General features: G+C 35.2%; 1 protein-coding gene across 1 annotated transcript; it reads right to left on the bottom strand.

Moving 5' to 3' along the window:
• Window positions 1-965: 965 nt before the first annotated feature.
• Window positions 966-14271, bottom strand: LOC104519619 (ADP-ribosylation factor-like protein 5B; the record flags this gene model as incomplete). The annotated part of the gene is made up of 6 exons (XM_010171100.2): window positions 14216-14271; window positions 12789-12936; window positions 9803-9886; window positions 7908-8059; window positions 5968-6007; window positions 966-1031 (listed from the first exon to the last, which is right to left on the bottom strand). Coding segments are annotated over exons 2-6 (486 nt in total), but the record flags the coding sequence as incomplete, so codon positions are not given.
• Between the last annotated feature and the right edge of the window lie 6840 nt (window positions 14272-21111).

The raw sequence follows: 21111 nt of genomic DNA, 5'->3' as shown, positions 1-21111 counted from the left end.
AGCAAGATCTATGTTTCTGTAAACAGCATGTAACTGTCAACAGCCAATACAGGGAGAAAAAGGATTGAGACTGGGTCTGTAGACCCAGAAAATGAGAAAGTAAGTCAGAAAAAAACATGGTTGTATCACACCTGATATTATGAAAATCTAGCTCAGTGTCAGAAGTTGCCTCCCAAAACATCATTTACATGAAGGGCTATCTTTCTCAGAGCCTTATTCTCCTGTCTGTGTGGTGGGTGCACACATACTGTGTAGACAGTATGCACCTTTCTATTGCTCCACCCTAAGAAGCAAAATATAGGAACACTCAACATTGAAACATCAAATTAATTTTAGAAAAAGTTAAGTGTTGTTCCAAGATGCAAGTTCCTATTGTTACTGTTGGCATCGTGGTCAAGAGAACATTTTTCATACTAGCTCTCTTCACTGTTTCTGTGCTATTTCACACGACAGACTGCACAAAAGGAAAGAGCAAACTCAGCTAAATGCTCAGTGCATAGTCAAATGCACACACAAAAAACAAAACGAGTTTTTTCCTGCTCTTCCATTTGGGTTTATTTTACTTTTACTTTGCAAGGGAACAGTCCACTAAAACAAACACCCTTCACTAAAACAAACAAAGACCCATGCTTCCCATGGCTGAAACCATGTGAAAGTTTTTAGGATCAAAGTTAGAACTTCTCCTGGGATGAAAGGAAGCAGGTGTCCAACTAAGATGTTCCATGAACTGGCTACAGTTGCACAACATGCAGGTCCCAATTCTGCGCAAGTGAAGGGATTGAAGATGAAATGCTCTCACTAACCCCTACACTTAAAGTCAGTGTTACGCTATTTTGACACCTCTTCACTAAAGAACAAACAAACGAAAAAAATCCAACCAAATTTAACAGAATAACTCTTCAATTAATTTTTAGTTAAAAAAAAAAAAAAAAAGAGTAGCAATGCCAAAGTCCTCTTTCCATTACTGTGTGTAGTGTGTTTAAAGAGATGGAAAGAACCACTGGCTTGGGGATACTGAAGCTCTTTACCACCTAGAGAAGAAATTTAAAAAGATAAACAAGTAAAAAGCTACATGCCAACCCATTAACAGTAGGATAAATCTGTATAGGACGTCTTAATTTCAGGAACTGGAACACAGTATATGCTTGTATAGCACAAGCAGAAATTTAACATGAGACCAACACTGCTGCTGGGGAAAAAAAAGTAAATAAAAATCTCTCTCTCTAGATATTATAATTATGGAACTGATTATTCACAGGAAAAAAAAAGGAAGGTCTCCTGCAAGATCAGGCTAACAGCACACATTTCAGAACAGAAATCCCAGCGGTGAATAGTGAGCCTTAAATTTGATACAGAAGAACTTGCAAAGATTTAAACTAGAAAACTGCTAGTGCCCACAGGTACTGGAGGAAGCTGTGACGTGGATCCTGAGTGTTAGTACAGCCCGCCTGGCTAAACTTCAGGAAATTTGTGCCCCTGTACCAGAAACTGTTGCCCCAGTTCTGCAGAACATCCAGCTAGGGGACTCTTCAGACCCCCAGATAAGATGCCAGCAATGTCTTGGAAATGGAGACTGCTTGGTGATAGAAGGTAAACACAGACACATACAAACTGAAAAAAGGTACTTAAGGTATGGGGTGTTTTGGTTTTTTTTTTAAAAAAAGATAACATGCATTTGTCAGCATCCTTAGACAAGACAGTACAAGGCACAATACCTCAGAGGGAAGGAGGTAAAAAAAAAAAAAAAAAGAAGACAAGGGCTTGAATTAGAAACAGGATGGAAAGGCAGTAAGGCAGCCTCAAGAAATCAAGACAGCTTGTTCACTAAGTCTGACCTCCAGTGGTGAGTACAGAGACTAAGATAAGGTACATTTACTGCAAACTGCCATGAACATACTAGTGAACAGTGAAAAAAACCTACGATACATATTCAGGACCTCTCAAACATATTGAGTATTGCACTGAATGAAGTAATTATAAAGAGGTCATATTCAGCCAAAAGTAGAACTTTTGTGCCTACGAAAGCTGGCACGTTCCAGCTTTAGTTTTCTCAAAACAAAGCAATTTAATGTCAGATTTGTCTATCTATAGTGACATCTGTGTAGTCTTACAGAAATTACGAACTACCCAAAATTCCACAATTCATTGGCTTGTATCTTTGTATCTACAAAGTTTTCTCTTCATTTAACATATGCTTATCTTTCCATTAACATAAGAAACTAAGGCCAAGAATGTGAGCTTTCTGGGTTCGTTTTTTAAATGTGATAAAATGTATAGTTCCAGGAGGTATATTCCTAGGCAAGAGATGCATCCTGTCTAGGTAACAGCATGTAAATATAGTCACATACTTATTTTGCTACTCTAGACCTTTTGCTTTGAGAACATCTTCAAAACCCTTGGTTCTTTGGGAAGATTTTGGCATTGCTGGAGAAAAAGACACTGAAAAAGTATCTATTTTTTTAAGTATATCCTTATAAAACAGTATTGGGATTGAACAGAAAAGCAAGAATTCAACTGCCTGTACTTCCCACTCTCTTATTTTCATTACTCAACACAAATTACTGATCTGTCTGTAAATATTTGTCTACACGTTTTGTTTTGTCCAGAAGCTTTTGTTTTGTTTCTAAACAAAAAGCACAAATCATAGTCTCTTAAAATTACTTGAAGGCCACAAATTCAAACACTTTAGTAATTTTTCATCAGAGCATTTTTCCACCCTGAAACCATATTTGAGTGTCTGTTACAATATTTACATGGTGAAATGACTGTAGAATTTTACCAGTTTGACTGTAGAATTTTATTTTCAAAACTGGAAAAAACTTGAATTGCATGTTTTATGGGGGGCATTTCGGTTTACAAAGAGCAAATGAACTTTTCAAAAATTCAGTATACGAAATTACAATACAGAACACTTGAATATTTGCAGCCTACAGCAACTGTGAACTGTAGGGTAAAGAAAGGAAAGAAACAGTTTTCTTCTCAACTATAAATGACCCACTTTAAGAAGCTAAATTGTACAAAAGGAAAAGCAACTTTTCATGGTCACAGAACATATTTTTTTTCCTTAGTAAATGGTTTTAACTTATTATGTATTATTGAATCAGATAAACTTAATTCCATTTCAAATAAACTAAGCAAATTCAATTAAGAAAAAGAGCTTAAAAGTCTGCAGGGACTACTTTCAAAAAGTGGATCCTGCCAACTTCAGCCAAGCATGACAAAAATTGCTCAAAGGTGGGCTGTGAAAAAAACTGTAACTACTTCTCTCACAATATGATGCATTATTATAACACAATGGGTCTGGTTTTATAAATTAGACTATAACATGCATAAAATTACTGTTTTCCAGTATCCTGTATTTTGAGTAAAATAGAATATTTAGGAGAAAGATCTTTGTGATATTTTGTTTTTAAAATATTTCCTTACATTTTTAATTTCCTCTGAGAAGCTGATTAACAGTTTTCTTTGTGAACAGTATATTAAATGCAGAATATTTTCCAAGTGCAAAAACTACATGCAATATATTTACTACATACAAATTAACAAAAAAAATGCAGTGTTGTCAGTGCAAAGACACATGCAGTGTTCTAAAGCACCTCATTGTAAAAAATATTTTAATCAAATCACTTTAACAGGCTCTGAAGGTGATTAACAATAAGCCCCCCAAAATACCACACCAAGCCTTTTTCAAAAAAACCCCACAGCCTAAATGCTGTGAACAAATCAGTAACATCAATGGAAAACTGTTGTAGAAAATGAAGTAGAAAGGTGATCAAAATCATAGTATGGTCAGGAATGTTTCCTTCTGTAAAGGTACTCAAAGGTCTTCAGTGTTAAGGAATTAAAAAACCACTTTCACTGTTCTGATATTCTAAGGTCTACAATATGACCATTTTTTCCTTAACAAAGTTAGATGTATCACCTCAGGTAACACTGGATTTAGTAATCAGACTATGTATTTATGAATGGTTTTACCTGTACAGTGTTAAATATAAAAAATCAGTGTGGTATCAAAAGGCTACACATCCAGATGGTGATTCTGATAAATATTCAGGACTATATTCTGAATTCCATAAAAATAAACCTGAAAATAACTCTAAATTGCAAACTGAACTTATTAAGTGACCAAACAAGAAATCCCATTCACAGTATCATTTTATTTTTTTCCTTTATAATTTGCTTCCTTAAGAACAAAACAAATCTTATTTTCACATATTAGAACAGTTGTTAGCATGAACATTGGAGCAAAAAGCTTTATTATCAGATTTTAACCTTTCATTGCATTCCTCTTTTTTTATTTAAGCACTACTTTTCATCGATGTAAATTATTTTCTGAGCATTTTACTGGACACTCAATATAGTCTTTCTCCTAATATATAACTTAATTCAACAAATCACTGATTTCACATGTATTCAAAGTCTTTTTCTGAACACTTATGACAACATATTTGCTGATAATTTTGAAATTTCATTAAGCTTTGTTAAAATAAAAATGGAATCAAACTGAAATTTACAAAACTTACAATTTTATTAAAGAAAACCCAGTGTGCTTGAATTATCAAAACAAGATTTATCAAAAACATTTTGTCACTAAACTAGAATTGGGTGTCCACTACTGGTTTTGTTTTCTTTTTTGTTTGTTTGTTTTTTTCTTCTTAGATAGTTTTTCAGGCATTTGGTTGGTTTTTTTTTGATGCCTAATATTCTCAATTAACTTCATCCATAGCTTTAGATTCTCTTTACAGCTCTAACTTCAACCCCTTCAATCTGAATTTTACAGTTACTAGGTCCAGTCTGTCATCACCTGTTTTTCAAATGGAAGCTCTCTGCTTTTTCAACTTTCAGTTCCTAAATTTCAGGAGAATCAATCTAACCTGAACACCATTAAAAGTTCTCTGCTCCTGCAAATAAGACTAAAAAAAAAAAAAAAAAAAAAAAAATTAAGGCAAAATATTTTCTCTGCAACAGAATCTGAAAACATATTTGATAGTAGAGAAATAAATGTCCAGATTAGCTTCACTCTGAAGTCTACAGATACAGCACCATGATTTTGTTCTTCTCATAAATCTGTCTTCCCTTTTGATTTTGCATTCATTTAGAAAACAGCTCTCTTGCTAAAGGGTGGACAAGGTTCATGTATACAGTATTTAAAATTTTAACAGATTACAGCAAATCTACACATAACACTGGCTGTCATTATTTCAAATTTCATTATCAAGAGATTTATTTTTAAAAAAACTATTCAAGTTCTAAATAACTAAACCAGCACTTAATTACAAAATTTTTATTCACTGGACAGAGATGTATTTTCAAGTAAAGGAAAAAGAATCATATCCTAGAACTACTTACCAGAGAAACTGAGAATGAAATAGCTTTCTTTTAAGGCAGAAGTTCAACTGTATACCAGGTTAAAAGCCACCACAATATTAAGTATAACTAATTCTTTCAGTATTTAAAAATCTGCATTCATAACTATTAACTCCCATGCTGGATAGAACTTTACTGATGTTCCAGGAAGCCCAGCTGGAGATATGGTTATCCTTAGAGGCTAAAGCTATGCCAGAGTAAAGTCAACCTACTCACTACTTTTTCATTATTAAGCAAACTGCATAATTATGTTAGTAAGATATAAACTATTTAGAAAGAGGAAATATGAAATACTGACAATGACAAAACAGATTTTAAAAAGCTATCATTGAAAAAGTTAGAATACATATCCAGAGGAATTTCAATGCTTAAAAACAGACTCACATACGTTCATCCAGCTGAAAGTGTATTTAAAAAAAGTTAAGAAAATACTTTGTGTTTCAGTTCAACTGCACTTGATTCAAGTACAGCTTGGTGGTTGCTGATATAAATTAAACATGGTCACTGCCTCAGCAGACAGAAGTACAGAAAAATGTACATGTGCACAGGATAAATAGAAGTCTTTTCTTCTGCTGGGGGTACGGGGGGAAGCTATCTCACTCCAATACGGGAGGTCATCCACTCCAAGCCTTGGCATAATCTGAAAGATAAGAGATGCTATATTGGTACTAGTTCTATTCCAACATTTTAAAAGTATTTTCTACTTGTTTTTATGTTTAAAAACATCTACTTAAAATAAATAAAATCACATGGATTTGGGACTGAAACTTGAACAGAGTAAATAGCGTTTTAAACTATGTCTGCTTAGGTTTTAACCACAAGACAGTCAAGCATGCTATTTTATTGAAACTTGACACTCCCATTTTTTTCCCTTGTAAATCTAAAACACACTATTCTTAACATGCTTACTCATAAGCACATGGAATCAAATAAGTTTTTCTACAGGTTTCCCATGAAAGACTGCTTCGTTGAGAGATTCACCTTTATATACTAATACTAAAAGACAAAGAACAGGTTACCCAGACTGAATTGGTTCATGAAAAGGCAGTGTATCAGGAATTCCAAAATCCCATTACAAAATTAAAAATATGTTTATATTCAACACCAAGATTGCATGGGATCTAATCTGCTTACTCATTTAATCTGCATCTCTATTTAAGTTTTCCATTTCAGAAGGCAGGCTTTCCTTTGATTTTCTAGGGATCTAGTTACCTAGTTTATGCCATCTTTAAGCTTTACCTTTGTAAAGTAAATAACGATCTAGCTATGCAAGAGGGCTAGGTTCACTTACACAGGGCTAATCTCCCTAGACTTCTGTCAGATCTCCCCAAGGAAGATTCAGTGCAGCAATCGAAATCTGGGATTTTTTTTAATGAGTTGGTCTCACTACTGTCACAGTTTTAAGTATTAAGTAGCCTAGGATGGCAAATGTTTCTAAACCAAAGTTCATATTAATTAATTTATACCTTCCTCCAAATGCCAACTTATTTGAAGAGCTAAATTAGTACGTAAGTTAAATACTCAGTGACTTTGGTAAAACTGGTAGAAGGAAAGCAGAGTTAACTCTTACAATGAAATAATACAATCCAAAAACTCAATCAAAAAACCATTTTGTTCTTACTAACGTATCCCACCCTAAGGAAATGGATGCTACCAATCACTCTACATCTCCATTACATTTGAAGTATATTTCATGCTAGAAGTGAGGAAGATGCTCTCGCTTCCCAAATACTCATTTGGCTTCACCATTTTTGATGTTGCAAGATCGCATTATTGTAAAGGTTATACAACACAACAAAAAATCCTCTAATTATTACACACTAGAAGATTTCTTTAAAAAATCAAGATGAAAAATTAGCACACTTCAAACCATGTAAGCAAGACACTATCCAACTTGTTACAGGCATCCAAAAATGTTTCTTGATCTTTATAGACAAAGGATCTAAGGAAAGCTCAGCTTTCCTTAGAAGTAATTGCTGGTATAAGGTATACAAGTTTCAAGATTAGCTACATCAGCCAGATATAAACAAAAGGTTTAATATTGGTAACAATTTTGCTTTATGCGAGATTATGTACATTTTTATAAAAACTATGTTTGAATGTTTATCAGAAAAACCCCAAACCACTACAACCTTCCCACACCTTGGATGCTCACAGTAGAGCAGAATATAAATGAAGAAGACAGGAGTTTATTTCTTTAACTACACAAAGACACTGTGACAGTTTCACACAGAATGAGAGGGCAGCACACAGTGAGTAAACAATTATGCCAACAGCTACATATTTTGGGGAGGAGGGGGGCTGGAGTTTTTTTTGTGTGTGTTTAGGTTCTGCTTATTTTTAAACAATAAACTGAAAGACTTTCACACAAATTTTGAGTGTGAGCTATGAAATAAAGAAAAGGAAAAATTCAAAATGTCCCTCTGATTTCAAAGATCAGAAAATCATTCTCTTTCCAGAAATCCACATTGGCATCAATAGGATTCTAAATCAATGTTCTCATTTACCATGTATTACTATACTAAGCAGTAAGCATTTACCCTTCTCCTGTCAAAGCACAACAGGACTGAATGTGCCACGGGTGATCCTTTATGGAGCTAAGGGTGAGGTATGTAGATATCTCAGCAGCTGTCATGCAACCTTTCATGTCCTGCTTGTTTGCAAAAATGAGAACTGCAGCCTTCCGTAAATCCTAGAAGTAATTTAGAATATTCATAATAGTTATTATAAAGAACTAAAAGACTATTGCATTAACTGAAGTTCTTAAAAGAACTGTATTCAAGCTCATCTACAATTACACAGCAGCATGGAGTTTTAAGAGACTTACTGCACTAAAAATTAATTACATTAAAACTGAGAAAAACAATTTATTCAGAGAATCGAATTATAATGTATTCTACGACCACCCTTTTAGTGTTGACCACATTTTTATATGTTAACTAATGGAAGTTTTGTTATAATATATTTCATAAAGCTCCAAACTATCCAGCCAGCAGAATTATTACTGGATAAACATTCCAAAATCTACATTAGATACTATTCAAATGGAAAAGCCTGCTAGATAGCATTGCCTTGAAATTCCTTTGAACTTCATTTTAAAAGGTCTATAGTGATTAAAGCAGTAACAATTTAAGAAAGTTATTTACATTCTTCTAATTTTTATGTTATTGTTCCAAAAATGGAGCTCTAATAATGCTGCAGCAGCTCTACCAAAACCAGAAACTAATAAAATGTTATTTTGTTTCTGTATGGAAATTAGGATTCCACACAGTAATGAGTCAAGAACTGAGATGTACGGTTTTATGAGTGCAGAAGGGTAAACAAATGCAATACTCAGGAAGCTGACAGTTGTAAATAAAAGTGTTCAACACATTTCAACACATATTAAATTTTGAGACTATTTTTCCATCAAGAGAATTTAAAAAAAAAAATTAAAAAATTAAACCTTTTTGGTCCAAAGTTGAAAATGCACTCCTACAAGCAGTCAAGTCTAGGCCTACCAACTGTTTTCAAGAGATAGTAGATCACAATCTCATAAGGGTTTATAACACTGGAAACTAATAAAACTTTGTGGGGAAAAATTCACCACAAAAAGTAACCTTTCCATCTTTTTTGGTAGTATATTTGCTCCTCACTACCAGAGCCAAACTCTGTAAATATTAACTGTAAAGTAAAAACTCACTCATTTGAAACAATGCAAACCTCTCAGAGAAATGAACAACAGAATTACTTGCATTGTACTAAACCCTTTTCCTTCAAAAATGAATAAAGATATTTAGACTTAAAACAACCCTAATATAGTTTGAGCGATCACAGGTTTTAATGTACTTTAGCTAATCCAAAGTAGATGTTAATTTAGGATGTTTGAGGGAGTTGGCCCAATGTTGAACAGCCCTCAATACAACACACAATATTAAAACTATGAACAAAATAATTCAGAAGGAAACTGAACTGAAACGAATTTATTCATAGTATTGTATATGCTCCTTAATTCTAAGGAACAGTATTTAAAAAAAGAAAAACAAACTTCAAACTAACAAGAAAGATAAATAGAATTGCCTACTTTCTAAAATAACAGTAATTTTTTTAAAAACAGTTTCTTGAAATTTTAACCATTGAACTGAAAGAAGAGACAGTGGTGAAGAACAATAATACTCAATTACATTAATATGAAGTTTAAGATATGCTACAATTTCAACAATTGCAAAGTAAAGAGTAATTTGATTACAATCAAGCAAGTCCCATTAGAAGAGTGCTTCACAGTAATTTTCCTGTTTATTTATAATTTACATGGTTTTAAAATGTGATCAACATGCATGCACATTTAGGCTCAGAAATTTTTTTCTAACAGTGATTTTTTCTAACATAGGAAAGAAGTAATGTTATTTGACAGTTCACAACAAAAGAAAACTATTATCCCAACTCCCCACCATACCTCATGAGCCAGCATTCTATAAAGTTCTTCTTTTGTAATAGAAAGTCGCTCTCTATCAATGCTGTCAACAACAAGAATGATGAACTAGGGAAAAAACCAATAGTACAGTATGTAAATACAAGGTATAAATTACAGAAAGCACATTTGCAAGAGACCTCTACCACAAGTCTTCCTATATAAGAGAGACACAGACTTTCAGAGCACACTGGAAAATAGAACAAGAGGTTTATTGTTACAGTATTTTGCCAGAGCCCTGGGAATCATACATGAAGGTTATAGTTTAAAAAAAAAAAATAATTAAAAATTGTGCTTGTACATTTCAGCACTGCTATTCAGTTCTGCTTTCATGTACTACAGTTAAATCTCCTCAGTGGATTTTCAGGCCCCACATCATAAGCAAAATAGTGACACAGGTACCACCTACAGACAGTGGGTTACTTTTAAAATGTGGATGACAAACTTGCTACATAGTTATTAATGAAAACAGCTATTACTCTCCACTACTACTCACATACTCAGACAACTATAAAACTGAAACTGAAATTCCCTATTTTGTAAGAAGCATTTTTAGCAATTCAGTATCATCTTACTCACATGTCTTAAGAAATGGTATTTCAAAGTAGCACATCAGAGCTCAGAAAGCTATGTACCTGTAGGGCCTAGCATTATGTTGTTGCACAACAGCTTAGCCTTTGTAACACAAAGGGCCTGTGCTGTTGGCCTCTCACTTAAAATTTTGTATCCTTCCACCTAGGCACTTGGAGATGGCTATAGCAGTGATTTTACCCTTACTGTTCCTGCCATTATTCTCATGGCCATGCGCTTGTGAATCCCGAGACACTGCTAGCTCTGGTACATCAGGTCTCCCGTGGGAAGAAATTGTCACTGGTATGAAAATTACTCTCTTTTACTCCACTCTTTCTGCCCCTTGTTTTGTGCCTTCTATCTCATAGCCTTACACTAGAGAGGAAAAAGACAGGGTGTTAAGTGGTAGGTAATAATCAAGTAAATGCTTGTAAGCATTACACAATAGTACGTGTACACAAACCATAAAAACCGATCAGTGTTCAACATTTTCCCTGCCCAGAGTGTGCTCCAAGCAGTGCTAAAAGCATCATAGCTGGGAACAACTAGCAGGGAGATAAAGCATGTTCTGATGAAAATTATACAGATACCATAAAAAAACCCCCAAAAAACAGAGAATACATGTTGCACTGGAGAGGAAACCAAGGAGATGAAATTCACCCAAGAGGCTCCATCACCTCTCTTCCCAGATGGGAATACTTAACCATGAGAGCTCCCTCCCCTCTCCTCTCCCCCCAAATCTTATGTCTGCAAGCCTGTCTCAACATCTTTTCTGTAAAAATACAGTCTGACTCTTAAAACAGAATTGTAGAATTAGCCATGTTAAGTTGAAACTAATTAGAACAGGTATGCACTGAAAAGCTTATATGTGGGATTTTTACATTACTTCCAAGATTTTCTTTAGTTTGCTTCAATTTACAGATAAGGAAAGAGAGAAAAGAGATAGAGTAACAAAAAAGGAGGATCAGAAGTCACTGCTGTAATTCCCCAATATATGTGCCAAATTATTTTGTCTTATAAAATTAAGGAGATTCACTACCCATTAGAAGTGACCATAAAGTATGAAAAACTGAGTCAATTTAATGCTGCTGTGACTTTGAGATGTCTAGCAGTTGACAAGGAACAGTAAAAGAATTATTCATATAGGGGAGGCTAGGATTAGCATACTAAAAAGACTCCTTTTCTTTCTCAACTGTTTGCAGCAGACAAAGCTTCTAAGTAAAAAGAAAGTTCTTTCCAAGTGCTAGAAAGCACTGGATTTCAAACACCTACTAGTCAGAATATGATGACGAACATCCTAAAAGGATCAAAAAAAAAAAAAGAACTAATGTATATATTCCAAAATCAAAGATTCTCAACAGGCAAATGTCAAGAACTTATTGTTATTGTACCAGATAATGCTGGCAGAAGACTCTTCACTCTTACATGTATGTGTCCTAGATGCAGCCATACTTTTACAGATAAAAATAAGTTTAAAATATTAGAGATGAAGTTTGAGATGTCATCAATAGGGTTTCAATATATAAAAAGTTTCTCAACATCTGGAGTGGACCACTCTAATCTCCCCTCTTTTAAAGAGGGCACAGGCCATAAAACCTCATTTTATAGAGGACAGAATGCTTCTATAATGAGCAATATCTACAAGAGACCTCTACTTTTAGTAGAAATGGTAAGAAATTAAGACTAAAATATTTTATATCAGTGTAGAAGTGTCAAAGTGAGGCTACAGACATTTTATGTGCATGTTGCGTTGACAACCTTTTGCAACAAAAAGACTGGCATAAAAAAACCAAACTCCTAAAAGACAGCTGTTGCTGAGTTCTACTCCAACCTTTGCAGCAATGGCACCTTTACCAATACCTCATGAGTACTGCACAGCTAGACTTTCCTTTATCCTTTCGATAAAGCCACAAGCTGATGAGCTTTTTAAATACTGCTGCCTAGAAAGTTTCATTCTTTATCACTAATTATTGCCACCTCAAAAACCTTTCAGACTAGATGTATGGAAGTTAGGTTAACCACTGCAAATCCTCACTGGACTTCCAAAGTACACTGCAAAATTTTCTTTTTAATCTACTTGAAAAAACATGCAAAAAACCAGTTTCATCTGAAGTGTATTTTGCTATCATCTGATTTGTCTGGGGAAAAAAGTCTTAACTCCACAGTTTGTACCAGAGATCAAGCAACATTACTTTAAAGTATACAGGAAAAATACTTCAAATACCAGAAAACAGGCTGCATATCAGAGACAACTTAACACTTTTTGGGTTTGTTCTTACTCAAAAATATATAAAACCAATAGAGCTGCAATCTTTACAAACATCTACCAATATTCCTAATAAATAAATGTAATTTCCAACAAACTTTTTTAATTTGCAGACTTCAAAGCAGCTTCTCATACCTCTGTGTTTGAATAATAGGTATTCCATGATGATCGTAATGATTCTTGTCCTCCAATATCCCACATTAAGAAATGAGTGTTTTTCACCACTATTTCTTCTACATTGCTTCCTATGGTTGGAGAAGTATGAACCACTTCATTCATTAAGCTAAAGGAAACAATATCAAACGATAAAGACCAGCCAGTAAAATCCACAAGGCTTGTCATAGCTCAATTACAACAAATTTGTTGTAGAGAAGTAAATATATGTGACTGATAAAGAAAGATTAAAAAAATAGGCATATTTCAAAAAGCTATACATTTGAATTTTTATAGAAATAAAGCAATTATTTAAGCGTAGTTCTTTAGTTAAAAGATTAGTTCAATCTGAATTTGGACTAAAAACTGTGGTTGACAAAGTTCTAATGTGCTTTTGTAGCAGACTGTAGACATGTTTAAAGACATCAGCAATGACAAATAAGTACATAAAAGGCTTATAATAAACAGATAAGCATTTGTGTTTTAAGAGGCTTCTCTTTTTAAAGGACATTTTAACAGATACTTAAAATGCGCTTGTTTCAAAGTAAAAGTTGGTATTCTAAAGATCTCAAATAAGGGGAACACTAAACTGTGCAAAATATGAATCAGAATATAATTTTATCAGAGCACTCAACTTATTTACTCAGTATTAAAACAAACTCCTAAGGACTGTTTACATAGCTGAAAATCTCTGTTCTACCCTCAAGCTTTGTCAAAAGTGCTTAGGAAGAAGTTTTTTTGGAAAACACCCTCTGCTGCTTTCGTATCCGAATATATACATAGTATTTTGGCTACACCCTTCTCATTTCCCACAATTACCATAGTAATTATGTTCCTGACAAATTTCTTGGATTTATCATAGATAGTCTTGTAATACTAGCAAGATTTGAGTGCAATGATGCTATTGAAAATGCTTAAGGTAGGACCTAGGCAAGTTGAAACACTATGTTGAAGAATCCTCTATCCCAAATTTTTGACAACATTTGGAAACCCTTATAAATTTTTGAAGAGTGGCTATAATTTCCATTAATTTAGAAATAACTTTCTTCTCTGCAGTTCTTGGCAACAAGATTATTTCTACACTTACAAATAAAGACAGGCTTTGATGGAGAAAGAATCTGCAGTTCACTTTGTGCTTGAATATGTAGTACAATTTTGTTATTCAATTTACAGTCCAGTTTTAAGACACTGTGGTTCCTTCACTTATCCTTTAAATATTTACTCTGTTTAGAACAAGATACATTAATACCATTAATGTACAGACTGTGATCTAGAAGCCTAATGATTCTGCCAGGCTGCAAAGCTGAATGTTCAACGTTGGCCAATTCCAAGTTGCCCAATGTTTCAATGTTCAATCAGTGACAAATACTAACACGCAAACAGAAGAACAAAATAGTTCACATACTTACAATTGGTAAAGAATAGTAGTCTTGCCAGCATTATCAAGTCCCACTATGATTACTTTGTGCTCTGCATATACACAAAAAAGACAAGAATAAATTAGTGGAAACAGCAATTATAACTCTGGTTAATCACTTTGCCTTAATGAAGAAAGCAACTTCTTGTTTGTGTTATTTCAATAGCTTACATAGACTACTGGTGACTTCACGACAGGAAAAAAAAAATCCACTAAGCCTCACCTTCTCTTAAGACTACAGTTTTAGGAAAAGTCAGTACTGGAAGTCTTCATAAAGGAATGGTTACTAATATGATTACTTCATTAAAATCTAGTTTTAGAAAGAAAAGTACAATCAAAGAAATATAACTGATAGAAGTGTATCATCTTAAAAACACCACCAAACATCCAAAGACTGCACAAAATATTAGCCTAACACTCAAGGCTCAATAATAACCACTTGTTAAGGGACTGCCATCGTGCGCAGAGCTTTAAAAACTAAGAGCTTTAAAAACTAAGCTGTATTTTGAATAGATCACAAATTCCAACGTTGCAATTTCTGAACTGAAAAGTCACAGAATGACAGAATGGTCAAGGCTGGAAGAGACCTCCGAGGGTCAGCTGGTCCCAACCCCTTGTTCAACTAGAGCCAGTTGCCCAAGACCATGTCCTGAAGACTTTTGAGTATCTGCAAGGACAGAGACTCCACAACCTCCCTGGGCAGCCTGTGCCAGTGCTCAGTCACCCTCACAGTGAAAAAGTGTTTCCTGATGTTCAGAGGGAACCTTCTGTGCTTCAGTTTGTGCCCATTGCCTCTGGTCCTGTCACCAGGCACCATCAAGACAAGCCTGGCTTTGTCCTCTTTGCACTCTCATTTCAGGTATTTATATACATTAACAAGATCCCCTCTGAGCCTTATCTTCTCCAGGCTGAACAGTCCCAGCACACACGACCTTTTCTCAGATGTGAAATGCTCCAATCTGTTAATGTGGCCCATTGCTGGATTCTCTCCAGTACGTCTATGTCTCTCTTGTACTGAGGAGCCTGGAACTGGACACACAACTCCAGGTGAGAACTCACCAGTGCTGAGTAAAAGGGAAAGATCACCTCCTTCAACCTGCTGGAAAGTCCAGCTTATAGAACAGTGATCTTCCAAATGCTGCAATGTTATTTTTCCAGGTACTGGGGAAACAAAAACATCTGGAAGAAGATGACTCTACTTTTGCAACATTCTTTTGGAGTTAGTTTCAAGGAGGAAAAGAAAAGGAAATCCAGTCAGGGATTACATTGCTCTGTCCCACCTTCACATCAGAATACAGAGTCTTATTTAGGAAGGAGTGAGAAAAGTGTTGGATGAAACAATATCACACAACTTGAAGTAACGAAAAAAAAAATCCCCATTGAGACGACTGTGTTTGAAAGCCACTAAAGCGTGAATGGTTCAACAGTAATTGGGAAAAAAAGGCACAGCTTAGCTGTGTTACTCTGTAGTCAAATGGTGTTTTATACAGTAGCTGAATAAGCACAAACTAGAAACTGTCATACAATTGTTAATTAATGTTGATAATAAGATGAAAGCATCGGTATCTCATACAAATAGCATTTCCACCTTTTATTAATGGCAGTTGCTTTTAGAACTGTCATCTGTGGTAATGGAAAACTCCTCACTTGCAAACATATTTACAAGTTTAATTTCTGTCTAGTTTGGTTAGATTACAGCATTTTTACTTGTATATGTGCATTAGAGGAAAAACATGAACTTAAAAACTGTCAAACTAAGATAGAACACAATTTTAGCAAGACAAATACTTGTTCACAAGAGCAACCAGTAGAAGGCAGATGCTCTATTTAAGAGAAAGGAAAATTATGGAGTAAACCATAGGCAGTTCATATTTGCGTTCTGTACTAACGTTTTGTTCTAGACTAACCCAAGTTTCTACCTTTCACTGGCTGGTGTTCAAACTCAGTTTGAGTTGTATTCATGAATATCTTTCCAGCACACCCTGTTATTGGCAAAGGAAGAAGAAAATCCATAACAGTCACCAAAGCAGAACAGAGTCTTTATAAATCAGTTAGAAAGTGGGAGGAGGAGACGTAGAAAAAGTAGGCGTACACAGTGGGGAAAAAAGGACAGCATTAGACTACTGTTTAAAATAATCCAAAGAATTATGTTATATCAACAATTCCTGGCAGACTGTTAAAAAAAAAACCAAAACCAAAAAAAAACAAACCAACAAACATATAGTATTGTTAAAAAGAAAAAAATCTCTGTCAGTCTAGTATTACAAAATAATAGGACAGTGAAGATGATCTTGCAGATGTTAGAAGGAAGACATAATATTCTCTTTTCTTCACTTACTCTTCAATATTCCTTTGTGGTAAAAGAACCCAAAACTGAAGAATCAATTCTCACAACTATGCCCTTTCCTTTTTTTAATTTGCAAAAATCAAAAATTTAAAAATAAAAATTCTAAATAATTGAATGATGAGCAAGGCTCTTCTAACATATCTGAAAGAAGAAATGAATATTGGAAAGAGTACCGATACTTTGAGGGATTCATTCTGTACACTAAAAGCTGCCTTAGAGTCTTCTTTTAAACACAAAATAACTGCTTAAATACATACTTTATTTCCAGACATGGCTACAAGAAAGTAGCCTTCAGTAGTCACTGAAACCAAAATACATTTGGTTTTCCAGATAATGATCTCTGCTAACCTGACTGTACAGCCTGGGAAGTGTCAGCAAGCCTAAGTGAAGTAAACTGTGAAGTTACAGAAATTCAACTGCCTTGACTCAGAGCTCACCATTATTTTTCTTAATGCAGTTTTTTATACCTATAGCTTTTATCCAGACCAATGTAGAAGACTTTAAGCGACTCTCATTCAAAAAAATTTAAAATACAGATTTGTGAACTTCTTTAAGAACTCTATCAGCCACACACACACACGAATAAGGTATGGACAGTTGTGAGAGTTGCTTTTGCCAAGGTTGCCAACATTCACTTCTGTTTTTTCCTCACAGTTTCATTAAGAGTAATCTTGATAGTATTGATGGAATGGTAAGTCAAGCAAGTTTTATTCCATTTTGTGTCAACACAGGCAATAAGTTAGTTGCTCCACCATTTATTCATATTACTACATGTTGCTTAGACTGTGCCATTTAAGTACTGAATCATAGCTTAAGCTGGTCATTTTTTAAGTCTGATTTTTTTTAAAAACATACTTTAAAAAGTTATTTTCAAAATAAGTGTAAATTAAATCTGAACTTATGACACTTTATAACTAGACTTTAAATAGCTGCAGAGCACAATATTTTAAATGAAGACAATACTTGGGCAATGCTTTTTGTCAATTTCAAAAATAAGGAAAAACAATCAGGAAGCCATCAGTAAGTCACCTAGGAAAAAGACAAAAGTCTATTTCAAAGCCAATTATTTTTCTTACAAGTCAAGAATCTCTATTTCAGTTTGGATCATTCAATTACAACTTGATTAAGAGCAATATATACTGACAACTGAAAGACACAGAGATGCTTATTGCCCTCCCTCTTTCAGGTTTTAACCTCTGCACTGAAAAGGCACAGAGATCAGAAAACAAAAAGATTAAATAAGGCCCTAGAACAGTTTTGTCCACTACCACCACCGCCTCCCAAACAAAAACAGCCACTGTTTAAAGACTAGTGCCAAACTCAAACTAGAAATGAACCCTTCCAAACATCTCCACTAATAGATATCAGATAGAGAACTAAACAGATATTCCCTGATGGACTGTGCTCAGGGCAGAGACTGTTAGCCTTACTGTCTTTCATTAGTCACTGGGTCACAAATCAGCACAGGCATCACCCCGTTTCCTTAAACTGCTCTGCACTGCAACTTTTCTTGTTCCATAATCCACATACCAGATTTGGAGAGCAGAGAGCAAACTGCAATGGAAAAGCAAGTGCATCCTGCCAGGGGAGCAGAAAAAAGAGCTAAAGGCTTTTCCCCTTCTAGAAGTTCCCATCCCAGGTCAGAGCCACATAACACTATTTTAACCACTACATTTTCCACCAGGAGCCAGTCCGGGTTTGCCAAAATGTGCTAACCATAATCAAAACGGGCTGAACCAACGGGAACAATTTCTGCTGCATGTACAGTGAGTTAAAATAGAACAACAGCCAGATTCAGCTCTCTGGTAGGGACACACAGATGCTACCCAAGTCATAGGGCTAAAACAATTGAATACAAATAGTAAGAAAGGCTGCTGAAAGAGGTCAATAGATAACATTAATCAACAGATACTTATCGCTGAATGTCTTTAGAAACAGATTAGGTCAAGTCTCTTGACTTTTCCAGCACCTCATCCTTACCACTGCAAAGGATAGTAAGAGAATCAAATTGCAAGAGTAGCAAAGGAGATGTGTAAATTAATAAAATGACATTCAGTGCTTTGGTAGGATCTAAGGTACCTTCATTACAAGGTTTTCCCAGCAGGCACAAGTCACTCTGAACAAACTCAGTTTTTCTGTACGTTCTGCATTTACTCTAACTGCACTGAACCCTGAGGCACAGAAACACATGGGACTTACTTTAAGATGTTAGTTATCTTAAGATGTGCATTTTTCAGAAAGCTACCAACATATCTTCTTCCTATGAGTTAATGGTATTAGTTCACCAGTAGATATTTCTTTACCATTGTCCAGACATTACTGATCAAATACCTGTCAGATTTGGTATTTTCAGCTCAGCTATTATTCACATTTATGTAATGCAAAAACTGCAGAGCGTAATTAATACTCAAATGAAATGCCAAAAATTTCCTGTTCTGTATCTTCTAGCACTTAGACACACCTCCTCCCCCATGCTCTACTTGATGGAAGACAGATGGCACTTTCTAAATCTTTGCTTTGTTTAACCTTTCATTTTGCCAGTATCAAGTGCTTTAGACTATCAGCACAACCCACACTAGCCAGGATGAACTGCTGATATGCTGCTCCACACACACCATGGTCTATTTGCACCTTTGGAACATTCTCTCTAGAGAATCAAAAGCATTGTTTAAGCTACTGTGCTAGTCTGCTCAACAAGCAGTTTCATGAATTCTCCAAGAAATTGTCTAGATTTGGTATAACTAGAAAAGCAACCAAAAATAACTCAATAATTACTACCCTTTATTATTAATAATAATATTATTTAGAGGAAAACAGTCATGTAATCAGAAAATAATTTCCCAATAGATGGGTCAAAAATTTATGTTTGAAGATAATTTTGTAAGATGGAATTTAAATTTTGGCCATGAAAACACACTCACTTTCTTCTCTATAGTCAACACAACAGGGCAAAAAACCCCCAACAAACCAAACCAAAAAGAACCCCAGCAACAAATCAAGAGCAAAACACATCCCAGAAGCCTCTCGTTGGGATAAAAGCCAAATAGTAAGTATTTCATGGCCGTGCCTCATGTATCTTAACTGTGATACTAAATTTTATTAACATTTTAAATGTATGAAGAATAACTTTCCTTTCAGGAATCAATACACAGTAAAAAAGACAATGTGTTTTCCACTAATTAAATGGAATCAACATCATGTAATGTTGTCATGTACTAAAAAAACAAACAAACAAAAACAACAACAAAAAAAACCCCAAAACAACAAAACTGCACCTCCTCCTTCCTTCCTGAAGATAAATATTGACATCATAAGGTACCACACAGATCAGCACTAAAAACCACCAGAAGTTATCTCCTGATCAGTTCTCTGCTTACAGATGTCTCTTCAGAGTCTTTCATGGAAGGAAAGGAGTCGCAGGTTGCAGTATTTGATGAAAACCAAGTCAGTACTTAATAGCTTTCTGGAGAATAGGAGGAACCTTGAATCTTACCAAATGGGTTTTCCAGTTCAGACAAATAAGAATCTTCAAATCAACAACAATAACAAATTCATTAGACTCCAGGAATGATGCGGTGGAATAGTGTATGCAGGGGAAAGATAAATGGTCTGGATCTCCTTCCCACTCCCATTCCATGAAAATACACTTTGATACATAAATGTTAATACACACACACCCCGAGACTTAGCTCTGGTATTTACAGAATTAGAATGGGTTATGTGCACTGACAGCACAAGACTATTAAAGGGACACTAGGTGTACCTTGTATCTGCCTCCCTGAACCTGCAAATTTGTATTGGCAACAGTGTGTTGCACAAAAAAAAAGCTCAACTACATTTTTAGTAACTTTAAAGTGGGAACGAAGCATGCACTTGGAAACCTGATGAGAGAACAACAACATTAACACGAGTTTGCCTGCTCCAAACTCAGCGCCTCAAGGAAAAACAATACAAACAATAAACTCCTTGACTATTCCATTTCCTAACCAAAGAAGGCTTAGGTAAACAAGATTCACTAAGATAAATTAATTACCAGATAAAACATAATTTTCTATTTTTATGCTAACTGTCTGAGCTAAAGGTGGGTGGCAGCCACAAGTTCTAAAATCTGGATCCGAGCATGAGGCATTATGGTGGGGCTGGGTGCACTAAGCAGGAGAGAAGGGAACGCTACCCCCTTACGACCTTTTCATTCTTGGCTGGAGAAGTGATTTTCTTGGGTCACTAACTGCATTTAACTAGCATCTTTGCCAAAACACAAACAGATCTTTACCTCAAAGGCCCCAACACAAGTTTGGTGCTTTTATCTTGATACTAAAGACAAAAAAGGCATTATTTTAACAGCAGATCCCGACTTAAAAACGGAGGGTCTGCAAAAACAAGTAAGACCTTCATCATCCATCAAAGCTTCGGCCGCTACAACGTTGAAAAAACGCGTCTGAGAGGCAGCAGAACTCTCGGCTTTGCCAACTGGGGAGCACACCGCTCCGAGGGCTGCCCGCCCGGGATAAACGAGGAGCGGCCAGGGCGGGGGCGGGGGC

The sequence above is a fragment of the Antrostomus carolinensis genome, unplaced genomic scaffold (genome assembly GCF_000700745.2).
Source record: "Antrostomus carolinensis isolate BGI_N321 unplaced genomic scaffold, ASM70074v2 scaffold2517, whole genome shotgun sequence".
Classification (NCBI taxonomy): domain Eukaryota; kingdom Metazoa; phylum Chordata; class Aves; order Caprimulgiformes; family Caprimulgidae; genus Antrostomus; species Antrostomus carolinensis.
Note: the sequence above shows the minus strand (reverse complement) of the source record. Positions and strands in the feature narration are given on the sequence as shown.